Consider the following 13,690-nt stretch of genomic DNA (forward strand, 5'->3'; position numbering starts at 1 on the left):
CTCCTCATTATTACCGGGAGATTCCGGACCGACAGGTACGGGTGTTGCCATGGCATGGTCCATCTGTGATGATCGTCTATCTACACGGCGCGACACTGCGTTGTTATTATGTCCGCTAAATCTAAACATGCCATGTCGCCCTAGTCTAAGCTGTTTCTGTCTTGCATTTGTTAAAGACTGAATAGTGCGCTTTACTTTTAAACGTCTGTATGTATTTTTACAGCGCTGCGCTCTACGCGCTGCATAGCGGTTCAATCCACGACCCGTCATAATTAGTCATTTCTTTTTTTTACCGAATGCATGGGCCTGTATGAATGCATTAGTTTCCCTACCTAATCTGCCCTGTTCTGTTACACCGTCCATATAACGATTAATAAATTTAAAAAGCACGCGCTGGTCATGTTGTCCGCCGCGCATTATTTCAGCGTATCGGGTTAACAATACACAATACACATTTGTGTTTCACAAATGTGAGCTCTTTAAAAATCATGACTAACAAAGCGTGATATTTTAATTTTGATAGTTTACTCCCGTCTTCTGCCCTCACTGGTGTACCTGTAGTGGGTTGTCGACCAACACCCGTACCTGTCGATCCTACGCCTGATGGACCTGCGACAGCTTCGTCCAGTGTGTTCTGCGGCCCTGAATGATGTCTACCACCGACGCCTGGGGTCCCTGCGACAGCATCATCCAGCGCAGTAGAAGGCGGCTCATTCACAGACACACTGACGCCGATGCTCGGGGCGCCTGAAACACCACCTTCCTCATGCGCATCCCTCGATTCTACACCTGATGCCCAGAACACCTGGGCATCTTGATAAGAATCAACATCATCCCGTATCAAAATGGGCTCTACCTGTGTGTCTGGGATGATAATTGTTTAAGATTGGTTATCTGATATTGTAATAGGACTGACCCATACAGATGGCAATATTATAACATTATGTTCTTTTGTATGCCTGCTCTTTCTTTTTGAGGTGATATTGCTGACCTCTGCGGTAGTGTTAACGCTGGCGCAGGGCACTTGTTCATCACGCCTGTTGACCCTCTTAACCTTTGCGCAATGTGTGCCAGCGCTTACACTAAGGCATGGTGATTGATCATCACCATCATCATTATCACCTGGTAACATACACTTCGCAATGGTGTCAATCGCCTTCTTTTAGGGGCTGATTCGTCAGTATAACTCAGTCTCCTCTTTAATTGCTTTTGATTTAATGGTTCATGCACCCAATGCGTTGTGTGTGGCAGAGCTCTCACCCATCTGTTTGGCTTGATTTTATTGTATAATTGGTTCATTATCAGCGGTGTAGAACCGGCTAGATGATAATGGCGATTCAGAGGCACCGGTGTGCGTTGGTTCTCTTTGTCAGCATCGGACAATTGCGGCGTTGTTATTCCGTCCGCTGTTGTATGGGCCTCTGGTTCTCCAGGCGATTCATCAACCGTTATTGCGCAGCAATAATCCACCGGATCCATATTATATAGCGCATCTACATCGAACGCTAAAATAAAAAATAAAAAAAGCATTTAGATGTGCAGCGGTGATATACATTTTGCTCTGTGGAAAAATGATCATTTTAGATGCGTGTAATGAACGTATAGCATCGATTAATTAACTTACCCTCGATAGAATGCTCTCGGGACAGTTCTGACGCCGGCGCCAGTGGTGAACACGCCGGTGCATCGCGTATAAGATTTTCAATGGCTGATTTCCCACATGGTATGGTAGGACTGTCTGTGGAATACAGATGCATAATTTAAAAACATATCGCATGATCTACTTACAGGCATTTTGTATTGTCGTTAAAATACCCATGGATACTTACAGCTGTTTTGTGACTGTGGCGACGATGCATACCCCATGTAAGGATTCTGGAACGTTCCGATATCATCCCCAAATGCGCATTCTGCACCGTATGGGTCGGCACTTCTCAGGTCTTGACCGGTCGTTCCTGCATAAGATTAATTCTGATTAATTATGCACGAATAAACATTTGTAAAAATAAATTACAAAAAATAAATAAATCTAAAAAAATTTTTTTACATTTTTTTAAAAATAATAATAATAAATAAATAAAAAATTCAGCACCCATTTTTATATAAATAAATAACTTTATGTAGGCATCATTAAACTATAGCCACTTACGGTTTAGAGGCCGATATACATGATCTTCTTCTTCATCTTGCGAAAGGCACGTGATCATATCATCATCAGAAATCTCAAAGATGTTCTGGCTTGTTGACTGTTAAAACAAAATATATTAATATGCAAATCATTTATATTTTTTACCGTTAATGCATATTTTAACATGATAATGCGAGCGGCTCTGCTGTAGAATAAAACAAACCTCCATTATTGTTTTTTCTAAGTCTGTGTCTTGGAGTAACCGTAAATCTGGAAGACATATTAAAATGTGGTAAATCACAGCACCCTGTAATTGTGACAATCTATTTTAAATAATGCCATAAAACATTAATTTTATAATTTAAAAAAATAAAAAATAAACCACACTAAAAGCAAGTCATGTCAGCTAACATAATGACATTCCAACTGCTAATTCACGCATTTTAAACAATATCAGACATATATATGACAACGATGCATTACTCTAATACTTGCAATACCAAAAGAAAACACTAGCTTAAAATTATGCTATCATACAATTTATAATAACAGCATTAAAAAGTATAGTAAATACTTGTGTGTATATATATATATATATATATATATGTGTTTAAATTACACACCATAATCAAAACCAACATGTACATACATCATGACATGCATAGTATCAATCTGCAATGCCAAAACTCATCACTAGATGCCGCTCAAATCATACGTAATGCAGCGTCTATCTGAAAATTTCAAATGGTCTCCCGCACATTTGATTCACGAATGATGTTCCAACGTATAATTCACACATTATAAGCAACACCAAAATTTCCATATATATATATATATATATATATAGTTATATATGTAATTAAAAAAACACAATTAGAAAAGAGGTAATATTTGTATAAATAAAAAATACAACTGACGATATATATATATATATATATATATATATTTATATTTAACATAACATGTACATATATCATTCTATGTATATTAACATTTGCTAACACATACAATACCAAGAGATGTTGTTAGATTAGGAATTACCACACATATATTTATAAGACGCTTGTTATGAAACATAAAAATAACGGTAACTGTTATAACCACAATGGTGCCTTTTTAAAAAAAATAAATAAATCACTAATCTAATAAATGTATATACCCGTATATACTACAACTGCTGGTTATTATTTACTTCACAGAAAGGATAGTGTTAGCGGTGATAATCGACGTTAGAACAATTTAAACATGCTGTATAAGAATATCAAGCATTTAGGGCGCGGTCACAATGTGGTAATTCTATGATTAAATTAATATTTCATACTGTATATAATAGAACATAATTATACACAAAACAGATACAATGGAGGTTTTACCACACATAAATTTTAGTATTTGCGGTGAATAGAATACTGTTGCTATAACATCTATAAACTCAGCCGCAATGGTCCACAAAAATTACGCATTATAATCAACACCAACACAGCCATGTGTGTGTATATATATATATATATATATATATATACACACATTTTTAGAACATAATTATACACAAATATAAGATGAAATCAGTCATCTTTGAAATAATGCCATAAAACGTTAATTTGCAAATGTTGCCGTTAGCAAAAGAAATCACTAGCTAATAACACATAGCGTATAAACATAAAAATACAATTTTGATTCATAACATATACACATTGTATAAATTTTCGACACAAAATCATGCATATTTAATAATAACCGCATTTTAAGCCAGTTGTAATATTTGTATATAATACATACATACATATACACAAATATATATATATATATATATATGAGATCGATTTTAGAACAGTTTAAACACGTGGGATAAGAATATCGATCACTTAGGGGCGCTGTCACAAATATATATATCACATTTAAAAACAAGAGTAAATATTTGTATAAATAAAATGATAAAAAAAAAAAATATATATATATATATATATACTTACATATTGTTGTATAAGCGTGCTCTGTCTCAATCTTCAAATCAGCTGTGAATACCAGGCTTCAACAGACCGCTTTATAAAGGGGGAAATGTTAATGACGCATATGAATCACCGCCTCTGTGGGCTTAGTCATAGGGGGCGTTCACTATCTTCTGTTCAGATTTTAACTTATTTATTAATAATCACATAATTTTTCTCTGGAAAATTATATACTAAAAATTTTAGGTCTTTATATTGTACGGAAAATTAGCTTTAATTTGAGTCTAAATAAACCATGGTTTTACAAGTTTGGCGCAGATGTTGGTTAAATGTTTAATCGTCCGCATGCTGTTATAAAAATTGTGTGTATATATATTTATTTTTTTTTCTTTCATTTATTTAAATGCACGCTATTAGACATAGAGCGGCCTATAATTTAAATGCAAACACAAGATAATTTAACAAACAGGATACAACAATTATCTGGCTTTAACTTATATAACACAGTTTATCATTTGAGGTTAAAGACAATCTAATGCTAATATTGCGCCATGTTGCTTTGAATTTGTATCTTACAATTGAATACATATTTATAGTGATGCTATCGTATGAATCTAAATTAAGGACCGTATTTAACAAAGCCTGATGTTAAATAAAATCAAATCTTGATGTGAGAATTTACAATTGAATACATATTTATAATGATGCTATCGTATGAATCTAAATTAAGGACCGTATTTAACAATGCCTGATGTTAAATAAAATCAAATCTTGATGTGAGATAAATTGTTATCATGTCTGAGCCCATCCTCCAGAATGCACTGTTCTAGTTACATCAGGTGTGAAGACAGAACATGTGCTTCACATATGTCGCAATTTCATGCTTCTCAACAGGATATAGGCCTGGACAAACATTTCTCCATCTCAAGGTCTGTATTTTAAATAGGCATATATGAAAACTCATAACCTTCTGACAGAGCTGCATGACCTTTTGAAATGGTCGTTTATGTTCTGTAATACATGGCCCTTTAATAAACAATCGTAACAACATCCTGCCTCCTTCAGAACGATGCCATGTGTGTGATAACAGACTCAGTAGGATACCCCGTTGTTTAAAAAACATTAGCAGTTGTGACACAGATCCCAGTCTAGTTTCAACTACTGAAATATTTTTTTTTCTGAAGCATTCCCACAATTATAATTATATTTACTCATTCTCTACTGATATGTGTGCGCCTGTGATAGGGGCTTTTAGTTTTCCCACTTTTATAGCTAATCTGTTTGAATCGAATAAACAATATTCACCGCTTGTAAGCCTAATTTATAAATCAACACGCTATTTTAAGAGACCGCATCATCTTGCTGATGCAACATCTAACATTATACACAGAATGCTTTTCACTCCCAGCAACAACTTTCGATGAAAGCCCATTTTATATAAAATGAAATAAAACACTATCGCTGTTATATAACCCTATCGCATTTATATACATTTGATTAAAATTTTTATATCAAAACCTTATCAAAAAAGATATCAGTTTATATGGATTTAATATGTCTCAATATTAAAACCATATTAAACGATATCAAAAGGGGGAGGAAAAGTGGAGTGACAGGGGCGGAGTTAGGGGAGGGGTTGTGGGCGTGGTACCTGTCAAATTAAGTTTGACGGAAAAGTGTTCTCTATTTACTGTTATGACATCTGCATTGGCTGTAATCTATTGCATTTGGATTAGTACAATTGTTTAGAAATTATTACTTTGTAAATGTTTAATATATTTTCATATTTACTGTCCTGCAGGCATACACTTTGCTTAAAGAAGCTTTAAAAATTTGTGCAACTTTCCGTGGAAATTATCTGGATGTCAAAATCAAGGCTGATGAATTGAATGCAAAGAAGATGGCTGAAAATGCCAGTTTAAACAAGTAAATAGTTTATAGACCTTTGTAATCAATGGTTTATTTACCTTTGGAAAACATTGTAACCAACAACATTTATGAACTAAATTGTATCATCTATTTACACCTCTGACGTTTCCTATTGGTCATGAAAGTTACAGATTGTCAATAATAGGATTTAATGAGCACATGCACTGATTCCTAATTTTCTCAGACATGGGCCAATGTTTTTATCAGGGAAATTAGTTGCTGAAAGTTACCCCCAAACTCTTCACCCCAAAGTAAAGCAACTATTAGTTTCTTGTGGCTTACTATTCACTGTGAGAACAGATAACTGTGACCAATAGGATTTGTTTATTAAACTATCCTGACATCAGGTTAGTAAACTGATCTTCTAAAGTTCATTGAGATGTTTTTATACCCAATTCTAATTGAGCCCCTCATATATTGCATAGTAAAATTACAATAACATGCTTTTGTATAATAACATGTTTAAAATCTGCCGCAGATCCAATAAATCAATAGATACAGTTTGTAACATTACCATGTATGAAGTGCCAGCTCCATGGGTTTATGGAAGAAACCAATCCAGTCATAATGAAAAGGAGGATAAGGAAGAAACCATTTGGATAAATTCCCCCTGGCCTCTGTACAATGCTCCATGTTTTCAGAATATCAACATGTTTATGGAAAGGTGAGACTACTATAATAGGGTAAAAATTTTATCTAGACGTTATGTAAGCCTGATTCAGAGTTGTACGCTATTCTCATAGTGCCTTCATTATTGAACGCAGCAATGAAGAGAAAATAATATAATGCTGCAGGAGGTGCCTGAGGACAAAAGATGCAAATAGGACTTACATACGCAAAGGTGTGTAAAGTCGCATCTCGCATGCACTGTTTGCAGAAGCTCGCCGTTTGCATCTGTGAAGAGAGATATGTGTGACCCAGAATCAGCCCCATTATGGTTTTCCTTATTCACAGCTTCCCATACAGTAACTGTGTGTCAAGAAACATTTTACTGTAAGGGTTTTAAAGCATGCCATTGTTCATTAGATAAATTATCCCCCTTTATACTGGATTGGGGGATGTTATGTCTGCATTCCATTGAAATTCATTTTCTCTTCTGTAGCAGATTTCCTCTGGATGGTAGATGGCCAAGAATTGCATAGTGATGTGTGCTTTACTGGTGATTCTGCTCGCCTGCATAGTGATGTGTGCTTTACTGGTGATTCTGCTCGCCTGCGTAGTGATGTGTGCTTTACTGGTGATTCTGCTCGCCTGCATAGTGATGTGTGCTTTATTGGTGATTCTGCTCGCCTGCATAGTGATGTGTGCTTTACTGGTGATTCTGCTCGCCTGCATAGTGTGATGTGTACTTTATTGGTGATTCTGCTCGCCTGCATAGTGATGTGTGCTTTACTGGTGATTCTGCTCGCCTGCATAATGATGTGTGCTTTACTGGTGATTCTGCTCGCCTGCATAGTGATGTGTGCTTTACTGGTGATTCTGCTCGCCTGCATATTGATGTGTGCTTTATTGGTGATTCTGCTCGCCTGCATAGTGATGTGTGCTTTACTGGTGATTCTGCTCGCCTGCATAGTGATGTGTGCTTTATTGGTGATTCTGCTCGCCTGCATAGTGATGTGTGCTTTACTGGTGATTCTGCTCGCCTGCATAGTGATTTGTGCTTTATTGGTGATTCTGCTCGCCTGCATAGTGATGTGTGCTTTACTGGTGATTCTGCTCGCCTGCATAGTGATGTGTTCTTTACTGGTGATTCTGCTCGCCTGCATAGTGATGTGTTCTTTACTGGTGATTCTGCTCGCCTGCGTAGTGATGTGTGCTTTACTGGTGATTCTGCTCGCCTGCGTAGTGATGTGTGCTTTACTGGTGATTCTGCTCGCCTGCATAGTGATGTGTGCTTTACTGGTGATTCTGCTCGCCTGCGTAGTGATGTGTGCTTTACTGGTGATTCTGCTCGCCTGCATAGTGATGTGTGCTTTACTGGTGATTCTGCTCGCCTGCATAGTGATGTGTGCTTTACTGGTGATTCTGCTCGCCTGCATAGTGATGTGTGCTTTACTGGTGATTCTGCTCGCCTGCGTAGTGATGTGTGCTTTACTGGTAATTCTGCTCGCCTGCATAGTGATGTGTGCTTTACTGGTGATTCTGCTCGCCTGCATAGTGATGTGTGCTTTACTGGTGATTCTGCTCGCCTGCATAGTGATGTGTGCTTTACTGGTGATTCTGCTCGCCTGCATAGTGATGTGTGCTTTACTGGTGATTCTGCTCGCCTGCATAGTGATGTGTGCTTTACTGGTGATTCTGCTCGCCTGCATAGTGATGTGTGCTTTACTGGTTATTCTGCTCGCCTGCGTAGTGATGTGTGCTTTACTGGTGATTCTGCTCGCCTGCGTAGTGATGTGTGCTTTACTGGTGATTCTGCTCGCCTGCATAGTGATGTGTGCTTTACTGGTGATTCTGCTCGCCTGCGTAGTGATGTGTGCTGTACTGGTGATTCTGCTCGCCTGCATAGTGATGTGTGCTTTACTGGTGATTCTGCTCGCCTGCATGAGCTCTTACTCAGATTATTGCAGGTAGCTGTTGGATAAATCTACTGGGGGAGGGAACACAGCCAATTTAGTAGCTGTAGTCCGACGATAAATACAGGCTTTATAAACATAGAACAAGAAAGCAAAAAAAGAGGAAAAATTAGGAACTCACATACTGTATAGTCCTATATAAAATACTTTTAAAGGATCTAAAAACATGAATTGTGTTTGAGGTGAAGCACTAAAATCTCTAAATAAACAAAATAAATTGTTGATAAACAATATGGAAAAAAATATATCCAAGACAGGCTTGGCTTGGTTGATTGAGCTCAACCTTAATGGTACAAGTGTGCAGATATTACTGAAACCTAAAACATTCAAAACATTTACTATATATAAAAACATGTACACAGTGGGATATATGATACATGCATGAGTGTTAAACAAAGGATGGTATAATCAAAAATTGTATGCCACCGTTATAAAGTTCCAATATGAATGCTAAAGAGAATGATTTGAAAGATTGTGGGTCTCATTTCAATCGGGTCGATGTTAAGGACCTGCGCACGCGCAGCAGCCGCACTGCGCGTGCGCAAGCCCCGGAGCGAGAGAGAAACTCTCAGCAACAGCTTGCCCGGTTTTGAAGGCGGGGGGGGGGGGGGCGGCTACACAAACTGAGGCGTTCCTTATGGAACGGTTGCCGTTTTGTGGGCGGCTGCACTGACAACAGCAGTGATGTCAGTGGGGAGCTTCCTGCTCGATCAGAGCTGGAAGCTCCCTGGGGCTTGCGGCTGCCGAGACCCAACCTTAGGGTCTCGTCGCAAGCGCTCAACCTGGTCGGTCGCTAAGCTGTGGGTGGTAACCCACAGCTTAGCTAGCGACCAGGAGGCCGCGCTAAAAAATAGAAGCGGCCGCCCTCAGAACGAGCGCTCGCTTCTCGCGAGCGACTCTGAATGAGGGCCTGTGTCTCTTATTTGTTGAATCAACAGCTGGCCGCTGTATATAGATTAAAGCTCTCTTTGGTCCGTTTTATATCGGTCAATGAAAAAATAGATGGTAAAGGAGGAATTATTTTCCTCTTGTCAAGTGCTTGTAGCTGAAATAAGGATAATATTAGTAGTAATTGAGTCTGGATACCCGGATTACGGTGTCCCGTAGTGTCCGGTATCTATGTGCGCTGTTGCAGTGTCCCTGGGTCGGAGTTGTTAGTTATTTTTCTTTGCAGGGTCTGGGGGTATGAAGTGAGAAGTGGCTGGGTGCATTTAGGGAGACCCCTGGCTGTGCTTCGCTGTCCGTACGGAACCATCGGAGGTGAGCGGTTATCAGCCTGCAACCCCCTGAGTACCCGTGACATGGACTGCGATGTCTGTTGCCTGGGGAGTGGAAAATGTGGTGTAAATTTTCTCAAACCCTTACCACATATCCCCTCCACTTGTTAGGACTCACCTTATGCTCCTCTCGCTGTCTGTCTCCTTCTTCCTCGCCACTGCCGTTGGGAGCTGCGTTGCCACGGTGACTTCCTGGATTTTCCTGTGCTGCGTCTCGCGTGATCTTCCAGCTGGAGCAATGTTAAGCTCCACGGCTTCTCATAATGTGTTGCAAGTGTGATCCTCTGTAGTGGGTTTGTATGGGAGATTATCTTCAACGTGTTTCTGTCCTTCTTGGTCCTTCCTCTGGGAGAAAGGTCCTCTTATCGCGCAAGAGTTACTGTATGATATTTAAAATAATTGTTGTGCTTGTAGCAATGTCATTTTTTGTATTTCTGGTTAGATGCAATGATGTCCTGGACTTAGTGGAGACAATGAAACACTTTGAGGTTCTAAAGGCTGTGGCTGCAATTGGGGGTGCAGGAACCTCTGGTTTGGATACTATGGTGCAAGACATCTGGAGCTCATATTGTCTGGCTAAAGATTCATTTACAAACCAAATTACAGATATGTTTACTGTAGAAAAAAACAGCCCTTTCCAGAAAGCATTTTTTGAATTAAGAACTATAATTAAGGTACGTTTCATTCACTCATTCATTCATTCATGTATCATTTATTTAAGTTTTCAGTATTCATTACATCATACTTTGTGATGTCTTTTAGAACCATTTTATCAACACAATGGAATGTTCAAATTGCTCCACCCTATATCTTAGACCCAGTAGACTTGCTGCTTTATCGATAACAATTATAACATAATGCATATATATATATATATATCTAATTTAAGTAGGGTCATCTGTGCAGATGGGCCATAATTTATAAAATAATATAATAATAATAATAATAATAATAGTAATTAATAATTTATATGTGTGTGATGTGCTTATGTTTCTATGCCCAATGATAATGGAGTCTTTAGGTGAACTCTTGAAATGCTTTTGAACAAGTGGTATTAAAAGAAGCAATAGGTGGTAGGTAGAGTGGGCAGAAAGATCCTGTGTATATTTTATTTAGATATATAAAAAAGCAGCAGAGTTACAGATGTGGCACTTTATGATTCATTAGATAATTATTAGACTGTTGATAGTTACAGATGTGGTACTTTCTGTATGATTCATTATATAATTATTAGACTATTTCCTTACTCTCCATTATAACATTTTTATTCAAAACGTAGTCAAAGCTGAGAATCCATAGTTACTCTCTTAATCTATTTTCCTTTACACACTTTATTATTCTATGTATTTTTTTGGGGGGGTTTAACACAAGATCATTCAAAATATGAATCAACTAGTGCATTGGAGTGAATAAAAGATAATTCCTCTTGATTAGAGTGAGTATAATGTAACTTCATAGAAATATGGCAATACCACAAATTAAATGGCATTTTTCTGACATATAAAAAAACAACATTCACCTTCATCTGTAATTTATCCTAAAATGTTTTTGGGTCTAGTTCCATAGTAATAGCGATCATCATCCTGCGAGAAAAGGAACAATAACGGATACTGTAGCCTATCTAAATATAAAGTTGACATTATCATATGGTTACCAGATGTTCCTATATTCCACTGACCGTCCTGGTTTGGGGGATCCCTGTCCAGATTAGGTCCCGGGTTAATGTGTCCCTGCCTCTAACTCAGGCATTGCATCTTGTATTAACTTAAGATAGTGGCTATTGTAAAATGTGTTCTTATTGTGTTATATGTACTATGCAACTTCATAGTGATATTCTCATTTCGTATATACACTGCATGTCATGTCAGTACCTGATTAACCATTAGGCTTATCAGGCTGCAGGCTAGGGTGCAGAGTGGTGCCAACTGCCATTTGCACTAGTGTCCTCACTAGTTAGAGCATACTTGCACCACCACCCGCATGCCCTTTCAGTTCCCCGATGTCTTCTAGGGACACCATGGCCCTCACTATCACAGACTCAGCGCGCAGACTGAGCGGAGCTGGGAGGAAGGAATGTTGTGGTTGAGGGCTGGGGTACAGTATGATGTAAATACAAAGACATATGAAAGATCATGATGCAGGGTATACCGTATAAGTGCTGGGGGTGGGGAATATGCTACAAATACACTACACAGCTATACTAAAGATGATGCTGCAGGACATTCAGGTGTTGGGGGTAAGGGGTGCTGCTACACGTATATTAGCCTAGGGCGGTCAGGCCCTTTGTACTACTGTATAATTCTTAGAATAGGCTCTTATTCTAAGAATGTTTGTTTCTAGCTAGGCAAAAAATGCTGGTTACTGCAGACAATCATATGTTGGTGTGTGCCTTAGGATTGTGATGAAACACATTCCCAAGTCATAGGGACAAAGGGTCTCATTCAGACCCGGTCGTTAGATGCAAGCGGTCGCTCTGATTGAGGACGGCCACTTGCATCTTGAAGTGCGGCCTCCTGGTCGCTAGCTAGCTAATCTGTGGGTTACCACCCACAGCTTAGCGACCGACCAGGGTGATGGTCCTGACCATCGCGACCATCGGGGCTTGCGACAAGACCCTAAGGTTGGGTCTCGGCACATATCTGATCAGGGTCTGATTGTCTCGTGTCTACGGGCCATAAGACAAATCAGTATACTTATTTGATTGTTCCACAGCTCCTCATTGGATAGAATTTTGTTTTCTAACAGTTATGCCAACATTGTACAATCTACAACAGTCTCCAAAAACAAATACTGTATTATCCCTTCTCTGTTTTTCAAACATATACTAGCTATTGTTCTAAATCAGTAAAACATAGTCTATATTCTAATAATAAACATACAGTATGGGTACATCCTTTTCAGGAATAATTTACAAAACACACTGCTGTTACACATTTATATTAGGATCAATGAGTTATTGTTTTGGTCACATGTATGCTGCACACATGGAGTTATTACTTGAAATGTTGTTTATTACAGAGCCTGGAACATCAGCTTGGAGATATACTTAGAAGCAGTTTTGACCAATGTCCTACTATTGCTGCTCAGCTCAGGCTGCTTGAGTTGTTTGAAGGAGTCAGCAGAAGAGATATTGTTAAGGTAATATTACCGCTCGGTATTTAGTTCCATTCATCATGCCAAGATATGTGAAATCGAAAATAAGCAGTATTTACTAAAGTGTCACAGATTCAAATACACTCTTTTTAAGGGTCGATTGACAAAATGAGGTATGTGCATGTAAAACACATCTCAATCCACTCGCTGGTCATCTCCAGATTGGATAAGTGTGACCTCCTATCTCGCCTCCCTGACTCCCTCCTCTCTCCACTCCAATCTATCCACAACACTGCTGTCCGGCTCATCTTCCTCTCCAAACGTACTACATCTTCCGGCCTTTTCATACAAGCCCTACACTGACTCCCTTTCCCTTTCAGAACCAAATTCAAGCTTCTCACACTCACTTACAAAGCCAGCACCCAATCCTCTCCCAGTTACATCTCTGAACTTATCTCCCTTCACTCTCCCATCTGCCTTCTTTGTTCAGCTAATGAATGTCGCCTCTCCTGTCACCTGATTTCTTCTTCCCACAACCACCTCCAAGATTTTGCCCGTGCTGCTTCCTACCTCTGGAATTCTCTACCTCTCCACCTCTCTGCAAAACTTTAAAAAGGCTCTCAAAACTCACTTCTTCCTCAGAGCCATCCATCTCTCATCCTAACACTCTGTCCTATGCTCACTGTCTACCCCATCTGTGTCACCCCTGTCTGTCTGTCACTGCCCTTTACAATGCAA

At 38.8% G+C, this 13,690-nt stretch overlaps 1 protein-coding gene across 1 annotated transcript in view; it reads left to right on the top strand.

Moving 5' to 3' along the window:
• Window positions 1-13,690, top strand: part of LOC148507539 (uncharacterized) — a 662,982-nt gene that overhangs the window by 47,176 nt on the left and 602,116 nt on the right. Inside the window, exons 9-12 of the mRNA XM_088445856.1 lie at window positions 5,879-6,003; window positions 6,485-6,670; window positions 10,302-10,533; window positions 12,878-12,997. Coding sequence (XP_088301982.1) covers window positions 5,879-6,003; window positions 6,485-6,670; window positions 10,302-10,533; window positions 12,878-12,997 — 663 coding nt within the window. The remainder of the gene's footprint in view (window positions 1-5,878; window positions 6,004-6,484; window positions 6,671-10,301; window positions 10,534-12,877; window positions 12,998-13,690) is intronic.

This window comes from Taudactylus pleione, unplaced genomic scaffold (genome assembly GCF_031769625.1).
Source record: "Taudactylus pleione unplaced genomic scaffold, aTauple2 ptg000391l, whole genome shotgun sequence".
Classification (NCBI taxonomy): Eukaryota; Metazoa; Chordata; class Amphibia; order Anura; family Myobatrachidae; genus Taudactylus; species Taudactylus pleione.